General features: G+C 38.4%; 1 protein-coding gene across 3 annotated transcripts in view; it reads right to left on the reverse strand.

The window, feature by feature from the left end:
- UBE3D (ubiquitin protein ligase E3D) overlaps positions 1 to 27,345 on the reverse strand; it is a 243,182-nt gene that overhangs the window by 112,260 nt on the left and 103,577 nt on the right. The window contains exon 10 of one of the 3 annotated variants that reach the window (XM_045498899.1): positions 12,387 to 12,547. The exons of the other annotated variants lie outside the window; for them this stretch is intronic. Coding sequence (XP_045354855.1) covers positions 12,521 to 12,547 — 27 coding nt within the window. The 3' untranslated portion in view covers positions 12,387 to 12,520. Of the gene's footprint in view, positions 1 to 12,386; positions 12,548 to 27,345 lie in introns of those variants that run through there. 3 annotated transcript variants of the gene reach the window in all.

Here is a 27,345-nt window from a genome sequence, read left to right on the forward strand (position 1 = left end):
GTGCTCAACTAAGGCATGGGGTCTGAGGCAGCCACAGTGAGCAGCAGGCACAGAGCAGGGTGAGGGCTTCCAAAGGGACGTCCTTTTGTCCCACAGGTCACAGTAACAAGCTGGCAACTGATTTGTGTGGTCCTATCTGAATCTCAGAGGAATTTCTAGCACAAAGTAAAAAGATGCTCTTAAGTGGAAAGAAAAATGGATCCGAAAATGTAATGCTGTGAACTAGTTTATAGTACAGGTAATATTAACTCTGATGTTTGCAGAAAACAAGTAGCTCATGACTTGGGTTACTAAAGTTGAATTTCATAAACATTTTTTTTCCTTGGGGGAATCTGAACTGTATAATATTAGCCTTCCTGCCAGTGATTTTCAGGCCTTCTCTAATGCTTACAGTGGTACTCAGAATACATTCTCTGCTAAGCCTGGAGGCAGCCCTGAGTCAGCTTTTCCCATTACCTGTATACCTAAGCCATTGAAGAGACATTATTCAGAAATGCCTCTGGAGGAGATGCTGCGGAACTCCTTCAATATTCTGGCCTTCTCCCCTGCCAAGAACTTTTTCTTTAAATTAACTGACTTTTAACGTAAGCATTCACATCTGCTTTCTTTCCCTTTAGGTAGGAGCTGCTGTTTCATCCTTTGGGTGGGGCAAACTAGGACTCCTAAGTTAAAAAAATTATCCACAAAAACTTCATCACTCACTCTCGGAAGCTTGATGTTCTATGCTTGTCTCTAACCTTCACGTTGATTCTCCAGGATTCGAGGTCTATGAGCAATGAAGCCCATTAGCTAAATTCTTTTGGAAACCTGACAACCTCACACTGTGCAGTTGTTCCTGTGGGCACATCTGCTGCACAGTAGGGGAATGAAATTGGATGCAATCCTTTCCCCACCTCCTAACTTTACTATTTAAAATGGCACTGAGTTTTAGAAGTGGTAGGCGGTGGACAAGAAAGGCATCCTTATACTTTGGTCACTATCCTTGACATAGTCAAATGCTCCAGCTTTATGTTCATTTCCGAGTAAACACTTAAGCTTCTGAATCCAGAGAGCTACTTCTTGGAGTGGGACTCAAAAGACAAAGCACTAGTGATTGTTAACTCCCAAACCTAGCATGTGACATAGCTCCCTGGTACGTCCAGCAGCCCTGGCTCATGCACATAAACACTGACAGGGGGACCCCATATTTCTTCTTGCTGACACTTAGTGTTTTCGTTTTCCCAGCAAAAACCATTCTTATTCCCCCTCTGCACCCCAAAAATCAAACTTGCATGTGGAATGGTGATGTGTTGCCTATATCTCTATATAACCTTCCATAGGTCTGGCACACAGGAAGCTTTCAATAAATATTTTTTGGCTGGAAGGAATAAATGACTGAATTAATGAATTATGTAACTAGAATCTAGGCTTAGTAGATTTCTATAGGGGTATCAAAGAAAATACTGTTTTACAGGGTGGAGCTAAAAAGAGATTGGGAATTTTGGTACTTTCAACCACAGTACTCCAATACTTGCATGTTACCAGGCAATGCACCCTGGCTAGAAAATGACTTTGTTTGGAGCTATGCCCAACCCTGCTTCACAGGCCTCAAAGTTGGGACCAAGGGGAAGAGACCCTCACTGCTCTTCTTAGCTCCATGAAGAGGTAACTATCACAGTGGGGTCCTGAGAATCCTGAGGATTCTCTTTCTTATAAAAGTTATTTATTGGGGGGGGGGGGCTCTTGGGTGGCTCAATGGGTTGAACATATGACTTCGGCTGAGGTCATGATCTCAGTTTGTGAGTTTGAACCCCACATTGGGCTGGCTGCTGTCAGCACAGAGTCTGCTTCCCATCTTCTGTCCCCCCGTCTCTGCCCCTCCCCCCCACCCCTCCCCTGCCTGTGTGCTCTCTCACAAAAATAAATAAACATTTAAAAAAAGTTATTTGTTGGGATAATACTGTAAGATTCGAAGAATTAGGATCAGGGGATAACAGTCTTCATGTTGAAAACACAAACTTAAAGATGATCTCCATCATCAAGTGGCTTAAAATATAGGAATTAGGCAGGTGGTAACATGGACAATGTCAAGATTGTTCCCAGTGTTATTCTGAACACTGATGCATAGTTTGGTTCTCAACAATGACGACGGCTCACCAATTTCTCAAGTGTTTGCTTTCCATGCATATTTTGTGTCATTCTAGTCTGTTTAACTCAAAAGATTTAATCCCACAAGATCACCTATAATTAGAGAGTGATGATGCATTCTTAGAAGACAAATATAGACACCACAGAGGTGATGCATCAGCAGTCTGAAAATAATTAATGCTTATCCTCACAAGGCCACCTACACCAAGACACTTGGGAATAGTTCACTACTGCCATAATGTCATAGAAGGATGGCAAAATCATTTTTCTTATCTGCAGAAGTAGGTCACAGCAGGAACATTTGGCAAAACACACACACACACACACACACACACACAACCAAAACAGAGTGGACACGAATGGGTTTTGTGACACAATCTTTTAATTTTTCAACTCAGTGTAAGACTTGATCATTGGTTCGCTCTGTAGTCTCTAATCATCTCCCTACATGCTAACAGGACCAGAATGAGGCTTTGAAATGCAGTATTTGCAAACATAGCAAAAGGCCCCATTTACCAGAAAGCTGCTTCTACACTGACAAGAGCTCAAGGATTTGAGACAGCCACTGATTTTGTTGTTGTTTTATTTCCAGTGACATGAAAATAAAACCTATAATCATAAATTAGCACATTTCTCAGGAGTCTGAGCTAGGCAATATGTAGTCATGGTGGCTAGAGGTTACAGCATTTCCAGCAACCTTTTAAACTCAGCATGTGGCACATGTGGGGCAGCATTTTCTGTCAAGATGTCTATTTAAACTCAAAACACAGACCCTGCAAAGCTGATCTGAGTTGTGTGCATTGCACCAGTGCTGTTGCTTTCTAAATAATGAATGCCTTTCCTAGTGACAATGAAGATGGCAGTAAAAAGGGGTGGACAGTAGTGGGAAGGGGGACCATGACATTCGCATGGATGATTTTATAATCTCAGGAAAGTCATCAGAGAGGCTTGAAACCCACACTGCCTCAGGCTTTGTCTTGTTATTGGTCAGAAAGACATGCAACATGATTCCTACACCGGCAGCTTTTTTTGGTCACTGCTGAGGCCCCGGACAATCAGGCACTTGGGTTCACAGACTGGCTGACACTGGACTTTCTTCTTGGGGAACAGATAAATCATCTCCAGGAAACCAGGCTCCTCTCCTAACTATGTGCTCTTATTGACCTATATTTTTAAAGAAATTTGTTCTGAAGTTGTGGTAAGGGCTAGAACCCATTCTTTGGCTCCAATTCAGAGACACTCATTTGGTGCACTTCCTTCCTCTCTTCCCCCCAAATGTACTAAAAAGCTCTCCTCTGTCCTCTTTTTTTTTTCTTTCCTTACTTTCTTCCTGCTCAGAGCAATCCTATTTCATTTTTCACAGAACATGATTTTCTGTGTTCACTTTATCATTTTTACTCCTTAGTGTCACTAATAACCTTCGAGCTTAGTTATTCTCTGCTTTCTCCTTCTACATTTATCCTTATTCCCCACCCCACCCCCCCAACTTTAGCACTGAAGGACAGCTGTACAATGAGTAAATTGTAAAGTTGTGTCACAGTTCCCCTAGGGACAATCTTCTGTGAGCTATTAAATTAGAAAATGGTTTTTTAAAAAAAAAAAAAACAATGAAGGCTTTGTACAGAGCACGTGCAATCTTTACAATGTAAAATTAGTCCTTTTCCCAACAAAAGTGATGTAATACTTTACTTGTAACTGCACAAAAGGATTTAGGAAATAAAATATACAAAAAACCTATCAAGAGCTTTAAGGAGTTAGGTGCAAAGTTATATGATATTTTGCTCTTACAAGGTAGATAATAAAGCCATGCTGGTGTGGAATGCTATAATTTTGCTTTCTGGATTCACTATCACAAAATCAGTTCATTTAAACATTGAAAAATGACTTGGTTTTTATTCATGCACACATCCATTTACTCATCTGTTCAACATATTCATTGGGTTCTTCCAATGTGCCAGACAGAGCAATAAAATCAAATCAAAATTAAAGAAACAACAAAAAATGATCTTTTTTTGTCTGATGGTTATCTTCTATTTTGGACATACTGCTCAGTTCAAAGATTATCTCATAAATTGCATTTACCTGCAGAAAATGAGGAGGAACAGTAATAAACCTATCTGCAGGCAGATTCACTAAGGCAGATGTGGTTTCAGAACACTCTGTAAAACCCAGGACTGTTTCACTAGTTATTAACTGGTAGCCCAGTGGGCATGTACCACAGTGTTGGGTGGGGGGGGAGGATTCTGGGCTTGGATTCTTGCTCTGTGGTTTGCTGCTTGTGTGCTTTTTCTTAGTCCCTCTGAGCCTCGGTTTCCTTCTGTGCAGAAGAGAACTAGCTGCACCAGTCCCAAAGGGTGGATATAATGATTAAATGAAATAAAATCCACAAAGCTTCTATTATTGTGCCCGTCTCAAAGTTGATGCTCAATATATTATAATTTTAGCGGTATCATTATCATGGCTGGGGTTTACAGGCTCAGAGAAATGATCGCCTCAAACCAAGGAACTCTTTTTTCTCTCAGAAGTGGAATGATAAAGTTGATTTCAAGGAGACAAAGATTGAAAATTAGTGTATCCCATGTACTAGCCCTGCCCATTTTCTCTTGAGTTCTGCTAGTTCTCTCACTGAAGCACCCACTTATTATCTCCATAAATGCCCCCTCCACCAAGTACCCCATTCACTGACCTTACCTGTCACCATTATCTTTTTCTCTTTCTAGCTTAAACTTGTTTAGAGATAGCTTAACACAGGAAAGTAGTTAGTCCCTTTACATGAGTCAAAGAAAGGGAAGATAAATCAATTTTCTTTTTGCTTAGGGATAGAAATGATGAAAATGTGAAGAAGAGAATAGTAAGGACATAGGGATAATGGACCCCCAAAAAAGAGGGACTTAATGATCCAAGCCTAATAACAGAAACTGATGCTTGGTTGTAGAGAGGACTACTGATTTCGTGTGTTCACCTCAATTTAGTTCACAGAATTATACAACGCTAGAGCTGGAAGAGATGCCAAAAATAGTCCAAGCCCATCTTTTTAGAGATAGAGAAACTGAGGCCCCGAGAAGTCTCGGAATTCTTGCTGAAGGCAACCCAGCTAATCGCTGAAGAACTAGGACTAGAATCTAGCTTTTTCACATTTTCATTCCAAGAGAAATTTAAATTGACTAGGGTACAGAGCGTTTAGGTGGTTGATGTTACTTTGTCTTTGTTTGCTATTGTGTTTTTGTCTACAGTGAAAGAGATTCAGTCCGACTTTTAAAAGAGGTCTGGACCTGTGGGGATTTACATCATGTGCCTGGTGGTGGTGGTGGTGGAACCATCCATAAATGCCCTGAAATGGCATGTAAAATTTTAAGTGGATGTCCATTTTTCTAGGAATAAAGTCCAAAGCTTTAACACAGTCTCATAAGTATCAGTGAGCAAAACAAAGTTAATTGCAGTGGGTTGGGTTGAGACAAGAGTAATAAGACCAGTGATTTCCAAGCCACTGCAGGCTGGGATGCTTCCAATGCAGACATGGAGGATGTGGTGTAGGGTGAAGCTAGCTGGCAGAGTGGACTCTGTGGTCCTACCTTGCCTTCCAGAAGGGAGGTTCTATTTTCTACATGCTTTCCACATTAGTGTTCCACTCAGTTTGCTAAAGGGAAGATTTCTGCTGCTTACAGTAGTGGGGGATGAAAGCCACTGTTTACCATATCCTATAAAATTTTAAGAAAGCTGTGGTCCTCTGCCCATCTAAGAAAAATAATTTTCAGCATTCTACCCAGAGCCCCTTCTCCTGACTATATCTGTTGTTCTCTATTTCTGTGCTTAAAATCAAGGTATCTCTTGTCCTCCCCTCATCTTCATGAACGCCTGCTGGTGGCAAGAAAATAAGGACCAGAAATTGAAAGTGGTTAGATAAAAGAACCTGAATCCATCCTGTCTTATTCCGTGAGGAAGTCAGAAAAGAAAAAAGAAATCACTTTTTTTCTTTCCTGGCGTCTCACAGGATGATCTTCATCCCAAAGGCCTAGGTGCTGCCATACCTCGTATTAGAAACCCCGAGTGGACTGTCCACCTTTTTCTTTTTTTATAACCTGAGAAAAATTCTCCCCTCCATTTTTCTCAGATAATAAAGAGTTGAGGGCATATATTTAGAAGCAAGTAGTTTTAAGTTTTATAGAATGTTCGATAACTTGGGATGGGGAAAAATGAGAACTAGCAAAAAGCAATAAAGCTTAGAAAGCAATATATTTGGTCATTTTCACCCCAAATTAGAACTTCATGCCCCTAAGACACAAGCCTAAATAATGTTGTTTGTGTTGCAATAACCTTAAGCTATAATATGGCAAAAGTAGATTACAGGAAATCACAAAAAACAGTTATAACATTAGCAGAAGCTCGCAGGAGTATTTTGGCAAGCAATCACTCTTACAGATTCAGTTATAAACAACAGGATCACGGCCTGGGCCTGTGTGAGTTTAGACACAATTCTCATATAAATATATGACTTCAAAAATAAGTACCATAATGAAAAATGATTACCCCATAAGATATTTTATTTGAGGTTTGCTATTTCTCTTTTGTTTTTCACCCTTCACTTAACATATTTATGAAGGACGGGAGAGCCCTGGGGTTTGAGGGGTGGTGAGAGACCAGTTGGTTCAACTCTACCTCTCCTCTCTCCACAACTGTAACCATCTCTACTTGTCAGCATGGGCCTACTTGTCACTGAATAGCTGGGCCTATACCCAACAATTTTCTGGGTACTATAAATTATATTATTAAAAAGTATATGATCATGTTCCTGTCTTCAAGAAATTTATCATCTCACTGGAAACCCTGGACATACATTTAAGCAGCTGTCAGTCATACTAAGTGGTGGCAGCCAGAGCAAGGAGTGATGAAAACACACATGTTAATCTTATTGCCTTCTTGTCATCCTTTATAGTTCCCAACATGAGGTGTATAACAGAGCTTGTTGAATTAGAGTAGCATAGATAATACAGTACTGGGCTGGGACATAAGGGGCCACATCTCTCATAGCAATAGAAGTAGATGTTTAAAATTAGAAATAGAAGGAATAGTCACAGGGATAAAAGTAACAACCATTTGGGGGGCCTGGTTGGCTCAATTGGTTGAGCATCCAACTGTTGGGTTTCAGCTTAGGTCATGATCTCACAGTTTGTGGGTTCGAGCCCCATGTCTGACTCTGTGCTGGTAGCTGCTTGGGATTCTCTCTCTCTCTCTGCCCCTCCCCTGCTTGCACTGTCTCTGTCTCTCTCAAAATAAGTAAAAAAATTTTCTAAAGAAAAAAAAAAGGTAACAACTATTTATTTAGCATTTATTATATTCCAAGTACTCCTTAATATATCAACATCCATAAGGTAAACAATATAATTAATAAACAGATAAACAAACAGAGGCTCAGAGACATGTTTTGTCTGAGGTCCTAGAACCAGCACATGGAGCAGCTGAGCTTTCACATAGCATCTGTCTGATTTCTAAGACCATGCTGTGATCCTGACTCCTCAGTCCTTTTATTTCTGAGATTCCATAAATGTGTTAACACACCTATGATGATGCCTTCTTCAATTATGAAATATAGCAAAGCTCATAAAGTATGTAGTTATTTCTGCAGAAATTTTACTGACATCTAAGTATGTAATACTTTTCTACTTTTCATATTAATAGATCTTATAATGAGATAGAGAACCATAGCATACACCTTATTATTAGTTTCCAGAGATTTATATCAAAGGATGGTACGTTCAGAATAGATTCATAACTGGTAAATTGTTTAGCTATTTTATTTAGCTCTGATGAATGGAACATTGAGTTGAACTCAAGATATTTAAGCATTGGGATGGATGAATTCAGTGTTGGTGGGTGAAAGCAGATACAAATCCAATATATTTAATGATACCGTTATAAGAAAATGACTATAAACTAGTAACATCTACACACATTTCAGTTAAAAGTATAACTTTTAAATAGGAACAAATACAGTCGACTCAGCCTTCAGTCTGAGGAAAGTGCACCTATTAAGGTCCCATCTGCTGCTTGAAGAAAGTCAGCTGAAGGTACATTCACTTCTGGATGCGGCAACAAATTAATGTAATGCCTGGGTGTGTTCAGCCAGACCCCATAATGCCAACTTTACTTACTTTTCGATTATTACATTATAGACGGAACCTTCCACTTTATGTATCCAGCCTCTGGGACTTGCAGCATCCCATAAGAGGTCAGACACTACAGTTATTAAAAGCTGGTTTTGGGGTGCCTACATGGCTCAGTCAGTGAAGCGTCCGACGCTTGATTTCAGCTCAGTCATGATCTTGCGGTTCGTGAAATCGAGCCCAGGTCGGGCTCTGCACTGACAGAGTGCTCTCTTGTGCACACTCTCTCTCAAAATAAATAAATAAACATTACTTTTTTAAAAAAATGCTGGTTTCTGGGGTGCCTGGGTAGCTCAGTCACTTAAGCATCTCACTTCTTGCAGTCTGTGAGTTTGAGCCCCGTATCAGGCTCTGTGCTAATAGCTCAGAGCCTGGAGCCTGCTTCAGATTCTGTGTCTCCCTCTCTCTCTGCCCCTCCCCTGCTCACGCTCGGTCTCTCTTTCTCAAAAATGAATAAACTTAAAAAAAAAAAAAGCTGGTTTCTACAGATTGAATGTGAAAATTAAGGCTGACTGTAGAGAAGGGATACATGGGGCCACTTAGAGAACAAGGGAAAGGCTAAGGTTCTGCCTCAAAAATCCTGCATTAGCTTCCTTTTCTAAAGGATATCAAAGAAAATGACATTTCAAATGGAGAACTCTTTTCCAATTCTTATAAGGAAAAGAATTTCCACTTTCTCCTGAGAGATGACAGAAGCTCAACTGGGAAGAAAGGAGAAAGCAGAGGGCGATACTGGAGCAAATAGAGCAGCAGCAAAGGCAGGAGGAAAGGAAGTTAGCTTCCTTGCTTTGGCAACCGTTTTGTGTTTGTCTTTGAGACGTCCTTTAATTTCTGAAAATGCAATGCTCAGTGGCCCTTCTCCTAGGGAAGTAAAAGGAAAGAGCAAGCAAATGACCTTTATCTCCTGAGCTTACTGTCACAGGAACCCTTCACAAATCTGAGCTTTCTATGCTATATATATGCACAATTTATGGTAAAGGTACAAGGTTTATAAAGTCATTTGACAAATGAGAAAGTGATGGTAGCAGGTACCAAGAAACATACCTGAGCTGATTCAATGAAAAAGTTGAAAAGAAGACCAAAGCATTTTCCAGAACACATTCCTAGTTTAGCTTAGATAATTACAGTCCTGTGGGAACATATGGTTTGGTGTAAACAGGATGACTTAACGAGACATAAACTAGTGTATTTTCGTTGCTGCTAAGGATTCCTTTCCAAATAGGTTATAAGAGTGTTCACTCTTGTGTAAGAAAGGCAGAAAGACTCCAGTGAGTTTAAATACTGGCCTCCCTTACCTTTCTTTGAGGCTAGAGCTTTCAGAGGCAAGGAAGGGGGCCACCCACAAGGATATAGCTGACTTCCTGAGACGCAACTCAGGGGAGGGGGTGGGCTGCTAAGTTCCAGAGTGGTGGCTCTTTTTTTAGTGCCAGGCCTTAGAAGTAGCAGATCAGGAGGGCAGATGATTATAAGGATGTGAGGGGAGACCCAGAGCACAGGTCTCCATTACTAGCCTGGCATAGAGGGAGTCAAAATATCAGGGAAACTGCCCACTTTTGAATTTGGCAAAGTGTTTTCCCAGATATCTTTTTCCTGATTTTCCTGGACTAATGGAGACTGGTTACTTAAGGGGAATGAAAACTTGGTTGAGAAAAACACACAGACATTGTTGTTTCAGTATTTATCCCCAAACTGGCAAACAGGAAACAGTGTCACACATGCAAAAGAAGGTTCACTGAAAACACCACTACCTGAGAAAACAGTACCTCAAATGCCACCACATGAAATTACTGTACTAAGAAAGTCACATTTTCCAAGTCTGATTCATAATATTAATGCTCAACTGGAAAAATATATGTAAATTTCCAAGAAACACTTCCATAGAGGGAAGTATACGTTAACACTATAACTGAATACCACACAGTTGGCTGAAGTTGAGAGAGAAGCGTTTTGGGATGAATTATGGAACAAAAGGTATCCATGTCTAGCAATTAATCTCTAAAGTCCTTGGCCAAAGTTTCTCTTCTCATCTAAGCTGACAAATGTGTTTTGGGATTTGATAGCCAGAAAAATCCTTGGGAGGTCTTTTAAGAGTAATTTTTCTTAGAGGAGGCAAAGTAGTAAAGAAGGCAAGGTGAATTGCCTTTAGTATATCTTTGACATGCTTATCTTTTTAATGAGGTAACACCACATTGATCTGCAACAATACAATTTAAATGGAAATTTAAGACATATTACACATTTTGCTGTCTTTCAAAATGCAATGCACCAAGCCTAAAAAGATTTCATCAAGCATAATTTAACCTTTTCTTGATGACCCAAGGTCAGTATTATAAATTACCTATTAGTTGTGTGATCTTGGGCAAATCACCTGAACTCTCTATGCTTCAGTGTCCTCATCTTTACTATGAGAATTATAGAACACATCTATCATACAGAATAGTGGTGTTGGATTAAATGAGATGATCCCTGCAAAAGCACTTAGCATAGAGCCCTTTATGCCATTAAGAGACCCAAAATGGTAGTTACTGCTTCTTTTTAATATATTTCTCTGCTCATGATTGTGACCTAGAAAACTAAGTTGACCCATGAGTTTAACTTCTGAAGTTACCACTTAAAATTTCAAACTTATATTTCTCTTTTAGAAAAAAAAAAAATCTAACTCCCATTTCTTTCAATATGGTAGACTTGATGTCAGCAGCAGCCCTCAGTATGAAAGACTAAAAATGCTGAATATTTTTAAAATCTTTAAGTACATAGTTGAATTGTCAGGAGAATAACCAAATCTTATGAGGTAGGAAAGAATTCTGAAATCCCTTGGTAAGCCAGGTCTGAAGAGAGGGTTTTCCCAGAGGATTCTGCTCATCCTTGAAGGTCTGGTCTAGAGCATGAGCTTTTTAACCTGTGGAATGCTAGGGGTCGGAGGACACGCCTGTGGCCCTGTAAAATAAAAGCTTGGATCAGAAGCCTTTGGGATCCCTGCCCTTCCTTCTCTGTCGTTCCCCCACAGTAAATGAATTGGAAAAACAATCTGTCTTCCAGGGGCAGGAGGGTGGGGGGAAAGACACCTCTGAGAATTCCTTGTCACAAGCCTACTCTTAGGAACATCTGAGGATGGAATTCATACTATTTATGGGACCCCACAAACAATCCTCTCTGCAGGAATATACTTTCAACCCAGGCCTCAAAGAGCTCCCAGAGATAAATACCAAGGAGGAGCTCACAGTCACTACCACTTACCCACTCCGTGAGCACAACTTTCAAAATATTTCTGTGACTCAGTTTCCTCATGTAACAAATGTAAATGATAATAGTAATTATAAAAAAAAGTTATAAAAAAACAAAACCACAAAAAAGCCAAATTTATTAATGCATTTTAAAAGATCTGAAAATTGGTCATTAGGGTTATGTCTAACTTTTTAAAGTGTGGTAATGGTATTATGGTTATTTTTATTTTTATTTTATTAAAAAAATTTTTTTTTTAACATTTATTTATTTTTGAGACAGAGAGAGAGAGAGAGAGAGAGAGAGAGCATGAACAGGGAGGGTAGAGAAAGAGGGAGACACAGAATCCAAAACAGGCTCCAGGCTCTGAGCTGTCAGCACAGAGCCCGACGCAGGGCTTGAACCCAGGGACTGCGAGATCATGACCTGAGCTGAAGTCGGAGGCTTAACCGACTGAGCCACCCAGGTGCCCCTATGGTTATTTTTAAACTGAGCTTTTAGATATACATATAAAATATTTATAGATGAAAAAATAGTACTTATAATAGGGACTCTTGAAAAGATTACAAGAATTACTATGTATAAAAGGGCTCAGAAGAGTGACTACCACAGAGTAAATATTCAATAAATATTAGTTATTATTAACTGATATGGGAAACAAATGAAGAGAGTAGGATTTGACTTTATAAACAACCTGATTCCGCTTTTGTAAATACAACTGCTCTCTTTCTCTCTTCAACTACCCTCCTCCCGCCCAAGCATGCCTGCAAAGAAAACACTGGAAGGAAACACACCAAAACGCTAACTCTGTAGGAGGGGAAATTTATTTTCCTTTTTAGACTTTTAAGTTTTAAAATTCCCAACCATCATTATATATTTGTTTTAAAATTAGAAAGAAATACTTTAGGAAAAAAAAAAAGACTCCTGTTTCTTCTAGTTGAATCCTGGTACCCCCCAATGCTAGCGTGCTCATTTTCTTCACAGAGATCCAGTTTAGCCACATTTCCAGGTTAGTAGGTAAGATAAGAGAAAGATGTCTAAAGGAAAAAAAAATATCAGAGGGAAAACTAGCAGGTTCCCACGTCATGGAGGAGAGAAATAGTTTCAATATTTCTGTGCAGAAAAACAGACTGGCTAGGTGGCATTCACAGTAAAAGCCAACAGAGGCTTGGGGGTAAGGAAGAGGAGGTTTTTATTCCCTAAGGTTTAACTTGCTTAGCTTCTGTGGTTACGGCCCACAAAGATGCCCTATATGTATAAAGACAAATATTTGAATGATAAGGACAAGCGACACAGTTAAGTCTGAAAACAAAGTCTACTTTAAAAATAAAATATATGATTTGAAGAAGGAATAATAAGCCAAAGTCACCTTTCTTGTAATTTAGATATATTTTAGTCTTTATGAATCAATCTACTGTAACAAAACTGTCCCTGGAGTGCTGTCATATTTTCTGCTTGCCCAGCACCTTCTGAACACCCTTGAAATGTTCGAGGAATTTCTTTCTTTATTGGTCCTACTCTCCTAGGTCAGAGGCAGAAAACTGGTTTCCCCTGCCTTCCATGAAGCCAGGGCAGCATTGTGGGACCAGACTCCAAACGGATGCCCTGCTCAGCACTTAACTTTGAAAGTAAGTAACTTGGAAGATGAAATATGGAGAATCCTGTGGTGACCATGGAGGGAAGTGTCAGACTTTCTGAGGGCAGCAGGGTAGGGTCACCTGGAAAAGTGACATAGTGACATTTTCCCCAAAACAACCTAGGTGGCACACTGTGCTCTTCCTGGCTGCACATGTAACTACCAGATAAATTCTGCTTTGCTCAAACCAGCCAGGGTGGAGTCTGTTGTTTCAAAGAAACAACCAAAAATTAGGAATGGTGACAAATGCAACCTCTAAAATGTAAGGAATAACAGTAGATGCCCCACAGAATTACAAAAACATTAGATAACTAGTACTTGACTGGTAGGTCCTTTGTTCCTACTAAGTAGAGACTAAATTCCCATTACAAGTGGGGGAAACTTTTCCCAGATCTCACACAACTTGTAAGTACATGGTACAACTGGTATCCAAATCTACATATTTCTGGCTCCGGAGTGTGAAATCTTAAAACTGACATGGACTTCTCCCCTGACACAACCCAACAGGGGATATAAAACAAAGATCTAATGACACTGCAAAAACACTTCCTGAAGAGGAAAATCCCAGTTGCTTTTACCGAAGCCCTTTTTCAGGATGATTTTCAGTTCATTTTACTGTGGCTTCTATGTGTATTTATTTTTTTTGGGACAGAGAGAGACAGAGCATGAACGGGGGAGGGGCAGAGAGAGAGGGAGACACAGAATCGGAAACAGGCTCCAGGCTCTGAGCCATCAGCCCAGAGCCTGACGCGGGGCTCGAACTCATGGACCGCGAGATCGTGACCTGGCTGAAGTCGGACGCTTAACCGACTGCGCCACCCAGGCGCCCCTACTGTGGCTTCTAAACTGAAACACAGAAATGGAATGGAATCCACATGAAAAGTGAGTAAGGATGCAAAATTTGGTCAGATGTTAAAACGGATCCTGGGAATCACACGTAGGAATGACTTTCTTTTTAAAGCCAATTCCTATCATTCACTAAAAACAAAACAAGACTACAAACCTCTCAGGGACATCTGAGAACATTATTAATGATGTTACATGTATCATAAAAAGCAGAGGAACAGGAAATAATATAAATTTTTAAAAATACGGTTCAACTATATCCTGATTTCTGTAATCAGCTCTATATTGCAAATTGCCACTTCATCATGATAAATTTGCAAATGTATTGGGAAGCTTAAAAAGATCTTTCAACACCTGTTTTAGGGAGACCAACCACCTTATATTAGCCCCTCTACACATTTAGAAAACAAGATTCATTTACCAAGTCTGCTTAAATCTTAAAACATGAATGCATTCAGTGATAATTTTATTTTGCAGAGTAGAAAAAAGCACAAGGGAGCTTCTAAATGTTGGCTCTCATTATACTTCCAATTATTTCAATTATTTCAGATTATGCATAAGGCAATTTCCCCTTTGACAAAATGCTGGATAAAGATATCCAAGGGAATCTAAATAGCAGCAGTCTTTGTACATATGGTAAATTATGTTCTTGGGGGGAACAAAAAGCTGTAAGTTAGGTGATGTAATATGAACTTGCTTTTCTTATGGAAACACTATTGCAACAAAGCCTTGCATATTTAAACCTAGTCCAAATTTTATATATAATGACTATAAACATCTCATTTAATCAACTGTTCTGCATTATTTCAAACATAATTCCAAAAAACCAAAATGGCAATCAAAATAATAAAACTATGTCTACTATGGTTCCTGCTTGATTTTATGATAAAATCAGAGGAAAGGGGAGCCTCGGTGGCTCAGTCAGTTAAGTGTCTGACTTTGGCTCAGGTCATGATCCCACGGTTCATGGGTTCGAGCCCGGCATCAGGCTCTGTGCTGACAGCTCAGAGCCTGGAGCCTGTTTCAGATTCTGTCTTCCTCTCTCTCTGCCCCTCCCCTGCTCGTGCTCACTCGCGTTCTCTCTCTCTCTCTCTGAAAAATAAAATAAAAACATAAAAATCAGAGTATGAAGAAATGGCATGATCAGAACCACAGAAATAACAAATCTTTCTTTAGGTAAATATAAGATGTCCATTTAGCCTACAAAGGATTTCTTACTTCATAGGAATGAGTGGCTTTTCAATGGCCATGTTTGTCCTGCATGACCTTGGGCCCTAATCACATCTGATAGAGATAAACTCTCATAAAATGGAACTGTCTGTCTCATCATGGAACTAAGACTTTTGGGAAAAAAGGGTCACTTAACTGCTTTTTGAGAAAATATCATTTTTACTAAGCTCTTTTATAATTAAAGGCTTAGATACAGGCTTTCTAAAACAAACAGAATATTTCCAATTTTCTTTAAATTTTTTTTTTTTTTAGTTCTAAATGTTTATTTATTTTGAGAGGGAGACAGAGAACATGAGCAGGGGAAGGTCAAAGACAGAGAGAGATAGAGAGAGAGAGAGAGACAGACAGACAGAAAGAGAATGAATCCCAAGAAGGCTCCGTGCAGAGCTGGACATGGGGCTGGATCCCATGAACCATGAGATCATGACCTGAGTCGCAATGAAGAGTCGATGCTTAACCAACTAAGCCACTCAGGCACCCCACCAATCTTCTTAAGATTCCAGCTCCTCAACACCACTAACTATTCTTTGAACACTGACAGTATCTCAAGTGTTTCAACACTAGAATCTTTAAAAAGATGAAGATAACAACATTTACTTCTTCAGCATTTTCCATCCATCCTTCCAACCCTCAGAATGTGAATTCACACCACCAACAAGCCTCAAGGCTTTGAAATAAATGGTAGCCAAACTGAAAGACAATTAATTATGGTGTATATATGAAAAGTTTCCAACTCTATGTCAAGTCTTACATGTTATCTTACATATTATGGTAATAAAGTAAACTACACTCAGTCTGATGCCTTCTTGATTTGTATCCAGCTCCCTCCTGGCCCCAACTGTCAAATGGAGTCTGGCCATCCTCTAACACCTCTCTTCTCTAATTGGCACCCAGTATGTTCCCTTTTTTAAGGCTCTAAGGATAAGCCTTGGGCTAGTCTCCCATCTTGTGTAGAAAATGTTTATTTTATTTTTTTGGTTTGCCATGTAATATTCTTAAACTATTTTATTTTGAAATAATTTTAGAGAAAAGTCCCCAAAAAGTACAGAGCATACCCATGTGCACCTTACCCAGCTTCTCCTAATATTAACATCTTTTTTTTTATTTATTTTTATTTTTTTTAATTTTTTTTTTTCAACGTTTATTTATTTTTGGGACAGAGAGAGACAGAGCATGAACGGGGGAGGGGCAGAGAGAGAGGGAGACACAGAATCAGAAACAGGCTCCAGGCTCCGAGCCATCAGCCCAGAGCCCGACGCGGGGCTCGAACTCACGGACCGCGAGATCGTGACCTGGCTGAAGTCGGACGCTCAACCGACTGCGCCACCCAGGCGCCCCTCCTAATATTAACATCTTATATAACCACAGAAAAATCATCAAAACCAGGAAACTAATAGTTGTGCAATATGATTAAGTAAACTACAGATCTTATTCAAATTTCGCCAGTTTTCACTATCATTTTTCATTTGTTATATTTACATCCCGAATCAGTTTGGGGTTTATTGTTATGTACAGTGTGACATACGGATCTTTTTCCAAATAGCTACCTGATTGTTCACAGCAGCATTATTCAGAAAAGTCAAAAAATAGAAACAACCAAATATCCATTAACTGACAAATGGATAAATAAAATCTGATATATCCATACAATGGACTATTATCCAGCAACAAAGAAGAATGAAGCACTGATAGATGTTACAACGTGGATAAACCATGAAAACTATGCTAACTCAAGCCAGTTATAAAAGACCAGTCATCATTTTTTAAAAACTCTGTAATTTCAATTTGTATGTCCCCTTTCACCTAGGAGTTGTTTAGTAAGAGAATTTAATTAATATCTAGGTATAAAGGTGTTTCCCTTTATTGTTTTTGTTGGTAAACTCTGGCTTTTAGCATTAAGGAGTGTCCTTTGTCATGTTTAATGCTCTGTAGCTTAAATCCTATGTTGTTTGATACCAGAATCACTAACGTTCCTTTTTGTTTCCATTTATACAATACAAACTTTTGTCCATCCTTTGTTTTTAGAATATGTGAATCACTGTTTTAGCTAGGTATCTGATATAGAATATATACTTGGGTTTTACATTATAAGCCAAATTGTAAATATTTTTCTTTTAATAGGTAAATCAAACCCATTCACATTTATTGTTAGGACTGATATATCAAGCCACACATCTAACATGGTATTTTATAACTGAGAATTTACAAAAAATAATCCTGTTTCTTCCCCTACCAGAGGCATATAATGGTTTTTAGAAGAGTTTCTTACTTTTCTTCTAGTGGCCCCTTTATGCACTTTTAAATGTCCCTTAACTATTCACCATTTGGCTTATTAGGTTTTTCTTTGGCTGATGGTATTCTTTATTACTCGCTTATTGTTTATACACTGTGATTTTTTTCCCCCAATTTTCATCTTTCTCTATCTCTTCCCCTCCCAGTTTTTAGTTACATTATTTCAACTTCATCACAGTATACAACATTTGTGTATTCGTCTTATGCCATCATGCCCATCCCTGTTCTGGTCTTCCATGAACACCTATGTACATGTAAAGGCCACAACTGATGTTAGTCCTATGGTGATGCTTTCTCAGTCATTATTTGGGAATCTTCGGGTTGGGGGTCAACACACATTTTATGTAAAAAATCAGAAAGTAAATACTTAGGTTTTGTAGGCCTTATTGCAATTACTCAACTCTGTCACAGTATAGCAGAAAAGCAGTCACAGATGATATGTAAACAAGTAACTGTGGCTATGTTACAGTAAAACTTTACTTACAAAACAGATGGCAGGCCATGATTTGCTGACTCCTGCTCTAGTACATTCTTTAAGAAAGACTGGTAAATGCAGGATTCCCTAAATTTTTGCATGGCCAAAACTGGTTCAGTTTTGCTTTGATATTTAAAAGACAGCTTAGCTGGCTATAAAATCCTTGATTCATACCTTCTTTCCTTGAGAGTTTTTGGGGTTTTTTTTGAATATGTAAATCACTGTTTCAGCTAGGTATCTGATATAGAATATATACTTGGGTTTTACATTATAAGCCAAATTGCAAATATTTTTCTTTTAATAGGTAAATTAAGCCCATTCACATTTATTGTTAGCATTGATATGTTTAGTCACACATCTATCATGGTATTTTTATAACCAAGAATTTACAAAACATAATCCTGTTTCTTTCCCTACAAGAGGCATATATTGATATTTACATATCAATCACTGTTGTCTTGATTTGTAGGTTTTTAAGTCTAATGCTAGTCTAATTATTTTGCCTTTCTAAATTATTTGATCTTTTGGCTTAGAGCACTTGAGTATTTTATCTTTATCTCTGAAATCTACGAGTTTTAGTCAGATATGTCTTAGACTTGGTCAGTCTGCATTAATTTTCCCAAGTACCCAATGAACTCCCTCAATGTGTAGATTCAGGTCTTTTTCTATTTCTTTAATTTATTTTTATTTATTTAAAAAAATTTTTTTAAGATGCTTATTTATTTTTGAGAGAGAGAGAAAGAAAGTGAGCATGAGTGGGGGAGGGGCAGAAAGAGAGGGAGCCTGAAGCAGGCTCCAGGCTCTGAGCTGTCAGCAGAGAGTCCAATGCAGGGCTCAAACCCATAAACTGCGAGATCATGACCTGAGCTGAAGTCGAATGCTCAACCCACTGAGCCACCCAGGCATCCCTGTAATTTATTTTTAAAGTATAGTTTTAAATATTATCTCAGTATCATTATTTTGTTTCCCTTTTTTTCCCTTAGGGACTCTGAAAACAAATTTTTAAGTGATCCTTTCTTTACTTATCTTTCATTCCCATTTCTCTTAGACCTGAAGGGTTGCAGAATAAGACACTCCAAAATAGGCTACTTTAACATAAAGATTATTTTGAGTTAAAGTACTTGAAAAACAGCAATCACACACACAAGAAAAACACATTGACTTCCTTCTTTTTCTTAAAAGCAGGATATGAAATTCCCATATGCAAATTGTCCTTCCTAAACCAGAAGGAAAATAGCATTCCAAGGACCATAAGTTGAGACAAAAAGTTTTTATACAAACAGACTGTGTTAAAATAATTCTTACCTTCCTTTTGCCTCCTCACATAGCTTGCCTTTCCCCAATTGCTTCTCTGTGCAACCTATTAATTATATAAAATCTTTGATTCACAGTTTCTTTCCAAGCTAACTGGTTTTGCCATTTCTTTGGTCCTTCACTCCTATGAGGGCTTCTGTGTCACGCAAAACTTACATAAATTTGTACGCCTTTCTCCTGTTAATCTGTCTTATGTCAGTTTCTCAGAGCCTGCCAAAAAAAAACCTAAGAGGGCAGAGGTAAAAATCTGCCTCCCTTTCAGACCCTTATTTCTTTCTTCCTTTATGTCATTTTCATTTTCCTGGTTATTTTCCTATCTTCAAACCCTTTATTAAATTTTCATTAGTGTCTATTTTCAATTGGGCAATTTAAAACTTATTCTTCATTCCTGAGACCATCTTCTCTTCTTTACATTTCCTGAGTTCAATCAACTCCTTTTCTATTTATCCTGGTTCTTGTCCATTTTGCATTTCTGACTCAGAGTGGTTTTTCATATCTCAAATGCTTGATGTCCTTAATTCTGTCTAGAGTGTGAACTTAAACACTTTTCTTTTGCTTCATGGTCATTTTGCAGGGAAGGTCTTTCCTGAATTGATGGTTAAGACTGTGTTTCATGATTTTTTGCAAAATTTCTCTATTTTTTTCATTTTTATGATATTGGAGTATTTCTTTTTTTAATCCCTATTTTTAAAAAAGTCTGGGATTTTTCCATCAGCCTAGCAAAGCCCAGGTACTTGAGTGGGTTTTTTCTGTCAGTGTGTTTCTTTTGGTGGTGGGAAAGGACTTGTCAGACCTCTGATTATGTGATTTTCTTTGTCTTACAGAACCCTAAATCCCCCCTACCTTCAACCCGATTTTCTTCTTTTCTCCATCTAATTGCTAAAAAGCCCTTTCTTTTTCTTTGCCTTTTTTCCTCTCCTCCAGAGGAAAGACTGCCCCAGTAAGTAATGCTTACCCTTTTAAATTGTGCTTGTGCCTTGTGGGGTGCCTGGATGGCTCTGCTGCTTAGGATTCTCTCTCTCCCCCTCTCTCTGTCCCTCCCCCCTTCCCCTTTCTCTGCTGGAGACCGCAAACGTGCTCTCTTGCTCTCTCAAAATAAATAACAGTAAAAAATAAAATAAAATAAATTATGCTTGCCCCCTATCCACTGTGTCTGTCTTTTCAAATGTTATACCTTGTCCTATATGTCACTTGGCCCTTTCAATCACATATACTTTAAAATCTCTTCCCTATAATCCAAGCTCTGATCTGCTTACACATTTTTCCAGCATTTATTTTAGGCTGGATTTAACTTTTCTAGTGGCCATTCAAAATCACCCTTAGGCACCGTTGCTAGCCTCTCTCTTCTGTCTTCTTTGCAGTTTTTCTTGTTCTGCTTTTGCTCACAAAAACCCTTATGACAGAGTGGAGGTGGGAAGAAAGTATAAGGAATTAGACTTATTGATGTTTTTTTTCTATTTACTCACAGTTAGTTTGCACTTTTGGCCTTGTCTCTCTCCAAGTATGTGTGCAGAACTTTTATAATTGGGAAATTGTTTCATATTGTTTTCAGTTTTTGAGCCTATTATATAGCTACCGCCATTTTGTGCTATCGGGAAATGCGTATGGAACGTTTTTTTGACTCTCCAGAGGAAGAACAAAGAGTGAGATACAAGTTTTTCAATTTAAAAAATATCCTGTTTAAGGAGAAAATCAGGGGTCCAGCCGACTTTTGCCAAGAATGTGGCAACAGAAGAAGAAAATGTTTAGTTCTGTGTATCCAGAGTCAAACTCAGACTGTGATTTCTCTTACTGATTCTCAACACCGTTTTTGGAGGTTTTTTTTTGGGGGGGGGGGGGCGGGGTGCACAGGACAGAGAAGGATGATACAAAGTGGTTTATAAAACTGATAAAAAGCATCATCTCCACAGTGAGACTCTCCAAGCCTTTGATGTTATGAAATGAAAGTAATAATCAACTGAAAGGCATAATGTAATAAACCCTCTGTTTATATCCAGAGCAAGTTTAGTTTAAATGGATTTTTAAAAGCACCTAAACACTATACAGCAAGGTACACTCGAGACACCATTATCGGGTTGAAAAGAAACAATAGAGTCAAGAAAAACTGAAAATGCAGTGAATGGTTGAGCTAGCTCTGCTGTCATTAAACACAATTTCCTTTCTATTTCACACAACCCTAAAAGTAAAAACAAAGCCACAATCCATTTGCTTCTAGAAACTACTCTGCAATTTGTGCCCTGAACTGCTGACATTTAGCAGACAACTAAAAATCTGGGGATGTATAATTCTATTATGACCTAATGTATTTCCTTTTCTCATCATGCCACCTACCCATCTTCAACAAATTTGACTTCAAAGATAGAGAGCAGTGGTAAAATGTGATACCACTTACATTAATTATAAAAATGGCCACACCTTGCCTTTATTATTTACAAAGTCCTTCCAGACAGTAAGGGTAGGTATTATTCCCCTTCTACAGGTATGAAAACTAAGGTTAAGTCCTAGAAAGCCAAAGATGACACTAAAATTCTAAAACACATGAGAAATTGAACCCTAAATCATACAGCTACAAAATTAACTACTAGAAGATTAAGCAGCTGCACACAAAATTAAAAAAACAGAACAAATGAAAAAAGACTTAAAAGCATGCTGATTTCAAATTCTCATAAAGGTGTTTTTTTTTTTAATGTTTATTTTTCAGAGACAGAGCGTGAGTGAGTGAGGGGCAGAGAGAGAGGGAGACACAGAACCCAAAGCAGGCTCCAGGCTCTGAGTTGTCAGCACAGAGCCTGACGCAGGGCTTGAACCCACAAACCATGAGCCCATGGCCCATGGGCCCATGAGCCCATGACCTGAGCTGAAGTCAGACACTGAACCAACTGAGCCACCCACGTGTCCCCCCTTTTTTTCTCAGAAAGGTTTTTGAAACTTTGTATCTCGGAAATAAAAAATACATATCCATTGAAAAAAAACCTCAATAATGGGGATAAACACCAGAATGGGTGAAATGGAAAACTTAGTACTGAGGGCTTTATCTTGAATTCAGGTATATATATGAAAGAACATTTAAGGGGCAAAGGAGAAAAGCTTAAAAGATTCTAATATATGTCTCATAGGAGGTAAATAGAAGGAATAGAAGGAGGTAAATAGAAGGTAAATAGAAAAGCTTAAAAGATTCTAATATATGTATCATAGGAGGTAAATAGAAGGAACGACGTTCCAGAACCAATTAAAGACAGGAATCCTCAGATAAAGTGATCTCAGAGTATTAAGTAGAAAAAATTGTTTTAAATCCATACCTGGACATCACTATACAACTACAGTACACCAAGCACAAAGATAAAATCTTACAGACTGGTAGGGAAAAAAGGATGGGTTATCTTCAGAGTAATACCAAATAATCTTACAACAGCTGTCTTATCAACAGAAATAGATGGCAGAAAGCAATAAGTGATAGATCTTCACTGAAAAGGAGTACAGAATTCTATACCTAGCTTAGTCATCATTCAAGACTGTGAACAAAATAGAGACATTTTAGACCTAGACTAAGAGAGTGCGCTATTCATAGACTTAGTGAAAGGAATACTAAAGGATATGGGATGCAGGAGAAAAACAAAAAGCATGCCAACTGTTATGCAGGTATGTAATGAATATTAAAATATTTAAAATTAGTAATTTATTTGTTTTTAAGTGAAACACATAAAAACAGTAGAGAATAAATGGGGAAGATGTGGGGTCAGGGGAAAATGTGCTAAATAGAGAGTTAAGGAACTTGATGGGGAAAACACAGAGTAGAAGGATCCTGAGCTCACCTCATCCCATGGATGCACTGAGGTAAGTACATCTATTATAACTAACTCTGCAAACAAAGACTGGCAGAAAAGACTTGTCACAGCTAGTCACAGAGAGAAGGCCACAGAGAAAAGGGTGTCAGGGGCAGAGACACAGTTGGGAACCAATCCCCCGGATGACTACCCAAAATCTGGAGGGATATCACAAGCATGGAGAAGTGGGGATCAGACCCCACATTGGGCACTCCTGCCCTGGGGATCTGCACCAGGAAGATAAGTCCCCATAATATCTGGCTTTGAAAACTAGTGGGACTTAACTCCAGAAGGTGGCATGAAATCCAGTCCCCACCCTTAAAAAGCCCATGCTAAATAACTCGGCCTGTGATACAGCACAGAAGCAGCAGTCTGAAAAGTACCTGGGGTATAGGTGAATGAGATTTATTGACTAATCTCACATCTGTGCAGGAGGGGCAGGGATCTGTAGGAGATTTCTTCAGGAACAAAAGTGCTGGGAGGAGCCATTTTCTTGCACTCCCCCAGCCTACATAGCCAGATGTTTGCAGAAGCCAGTTCTAACTCTCCATCTACCGTGCTAGCACCAAATGCCCCACCTGGCATTCCTCAGCAGACCCACCTCCAAAGTGACTCCTGCAGCAGGGGAGATAACCTCACACACCATCATGCCCACAGTTCCAGCAGCTGGGACTTTGAGCTGGCTGTGCAAGGAGGAAGTCCTGCCTTCTGTATACCTGCCGCTGTGGCAGAGAGGTTAATTGCAGATAGCCAGGATGAGTACTGGACCCACCCACCAACAAGCCCTTGCTGTTGCAGCCACACTTCTCAGCAGCGCAGGGAGTAAACCATGTCTAGTGTGCCCACAACAGATGTACTAGTTCATTGCAGCCGGCTGGGCTGAAGGCAACTGCAGCTATGCTACAACAGGTGGGCATACACACCCCACAAAGGGAAGCATTAGAGCATCTGGTTCTGATGACCAGCAGGGACTGTGCTACAGGACCTCCTCTACACAAGGCTGCTACTTTCAAAATCAGGAGACGTAACTTACTTACCTAGACTATAGAAACAAATGCAGAGAGTGAGACAAAATAAGGAGACAGAGGAATATATTCCAGTGAAAGAGTAAGACAAAAATCACAGAAAACGAGCTAAGTGAAATGGAGATAAACAATATGCCTGATAAAGAGTTCAAAGTAATGATCATAAAGATACCAGAATTAAGAAAAGAATGGATGAACTCAGTAAGAACAACAAAGAGATAAAAAAAAATATATATATATATATATGTATGTAAAAAAGGAACAGAGCTGAAGAATACAATACCTGAAGTGGAAAATACTCTAGCACAAATCAACAGCAGATTACAGGATGAAGAAAAATGGATCAATGACCCAGAAGACAGGGTAATGGAAAGCAACCAAGCTGCATAGTAAAAAGAAAAAATAATAATAAAAATTAAGGAGAGGTTAGGGGAACTCTGTGATGTCATCAAGTATAATAAAATTCACAATATAAAGAAGGAAGAAAGTAATAAAGATCAGAATGGAAATATATAAAGTAGATATGAAAAAAAAAAAAACCAATAGAAATGATTGATTAAACCAAAAGCTGGTTCTTTGAAAAGATAAACAAAATTGATTAACCTTTATCAGACTCATCAAGAAAAAATGAGACAAGTCAAATAAATAAAATCAGAAATCAAGGGGTAAAAATAACAATTGAAACCACAAAAATACAAAGAATTATAAGAGAATATAGTGAAAAATTATATGCCAAAAAACTGGACAACCTAGAAAATTTGTATAAACCTAGAAACATACAATCTTTCAAAACTGAATCAAGAAGAAATAGAAAATGTGGACACACTAATTACTAACAAAATTGAATTGGTAATCAAAAAACTCGCACCAAACAGAGGTCTAAGACAGATAGGTTATAGGTAAATTCTACCAAAAATCTGAATAAGAATTAATAGCTATTCTCAATTTATTCCAAAAAATACAAGAGGGAGGAAATTTTCCAAATTCATTCTACAAAGCGAGCATTACCCTGATACCAAAACCAGACAAACACATTACAGAAAAAGAAAACTACAGGCCAACATCCCTGATGAATATACATTCAAAAAACCCTCAACAAAATATTAGCAAACCAAATTCAACATATATTAAAAGGATCATTCGCCCAACCAAGTGGGATTTATTCCAGGGATGCAAGTATTGTTCAATATTCATAAATCAATCAACATGATACATCACATTAACAAGAGAAAAAACAAAAATCTTATGATTACCTTAACAGATGCAGAAGAGCATCTGACAAAATATAATGTCCATTTGTGATAAAAACTCTCAACAAAGTAGGTTTAAAGGGAATATACTTCAACATAATAAAGGCCATATATGAAAACCCCACAGGTAACATCATACTCAATGCCTCTAAGATCAGGAAGAAGACAAAGATATCTACTCTTACCACTTTTATTTAACATAGTACTGGAAGTCACAGTCACAGCAATCAGACCATATCGGTAAGGAAGAAGTAAAACTTTTACCATTTGTAGAAGATATGATACTATACATAGAAAACCCTAAAGACTCCCACCAAAAAACTACTAGAACTGATAAGTGAGTTCAGTAAGGTCACAGGATACAAAATCAAAGTACAGAAATCCATTAAATTTCTATACACTAATAATGAAACAGCAGAGGAAAAATTAAGAAGACAATAATACCATTTGCAGTTGCACCAAAGAGATTAAAATACTCAGGAATAAATTTTACAAAGAAGGTGAAAGATCCAATCTTTGAAAGCTATAAGGCAATATGAAAAAAAAAAAAAAAAAAAACTGAAAATGGCACAAATGGAAAGATATTCCATGCTCATGGACTAAAAGAATTAATATTGTTAAAATGTCCACACTACAATCTAAAGCTTCAAACCAATCTAAAGATTCAATGCAACCCCTATCAAAATACCCATAGCATTTTTCACAGAACTAAAATAAATAACCCTAAAATTTGTATAGAACCACAAAAGACCGCAAATAGTCAAAGCTATCTTGAGAAAGAACAAAGCTGGAGGTATCACAACCCCAGATTTCAAGATATGCTACAAAGCTATAGTAATCAAAACAGTATGGTACTGGCACCAAAACAGACTCATGGATCAGTGAACCGGGATAGAAAGCCCAGATATAAACCCATGTGTAAATCGTCAATTAATCTATGGCAAAGGCAAAAGCATACAATGAAGAAAAGACAGGCTTTTCAATAAATGGGGTTGGAAAAACTGGACAGCTACATGCAAAAGAATGAAACTGGCCTACTTTCGTACATTTAAAACATAAACTCAAAACTTATTAAGACCTAAATGTGGGGCACCTGGGTGGCTCGGTCGGTTAAGCGTCCAACTTCAGCTCAGGTCATGATCTCACGGTCCGTGAGTTTGAGCCCCGCGTCAGGCTCTGTGCTGACAGCTCAGAGCCTGGAGCCTGTTTCAGATTCTGTGTCTCCCTCTCTCTCTGCCCCTCCCCTGTTCATGCTCTGTCTCTCTCTGTCTCAAAAATAAATAAACGTTAAAAAAAAAAAAATTGAAAAAAAAAAAAAGACCTAAATGTGAGACCCGAAGCCATAAAACTCCTAAAAGAACACATAGGTGGTAATCTCTTGGCAGTGGATAAGTCTCTCCAGGCAAGAGAAACAAAAGCAAAAATAAACTACTGGGACTACATCAAAATCAAAAGCTTTTGCACAGCAAGAAAACTATCAAGAAAACTGAAATGCAATCTACTGAATGGGAGAAGGTATTTGCAAACATATATCCAATAAAGAGTTAATATCCATAATATATAAAGAACTTAAAGAACTCAAAAACCCAAACAATCCATTTAAAAAATGTGCAGAGGACCTGAATAGATATTTTTCTGAAGACATACAGAGTCCAATAGACACATGCTCAACATCACTAATCATCAAAAAAATGGAAATCAAAACCACAGAGAGACATTAATTCACACCAGTCAGAACAGTTAATATCAAAAAGACAAGAAATAAAAAGAATTGGCAAGGATGTAGAGAAAAGGGAACCCTTGTGCACTGCTGGTGGGAATGTAAATGGGTGCAACCCCTGTGAAAAACAGTATGGAGGTTCTTCAAAAAATTAAAAATAGAAATACCATATGATCCAATAATTCCAATACTAGGTATTTACTGAAAGAAAAGAATACATTTA

Source organism: Leopardus geoffroyi, chromosome B2 (genome assembly GCF_018350155.1).
Source record: "Leopardus geoffroyi isolate Oge1 chromosome B2, O.geoffroyi_Oge1_pat1.0, whole genome shotgun sequence".
In the NCBI taxonomy this organism is placed as follows: domain Eukaryota; kingdom Metazoa; phylum Chordata; class Mammalia; order Carnivora; family Felidae; genus Leopardus; species Leopardus geoffroyi.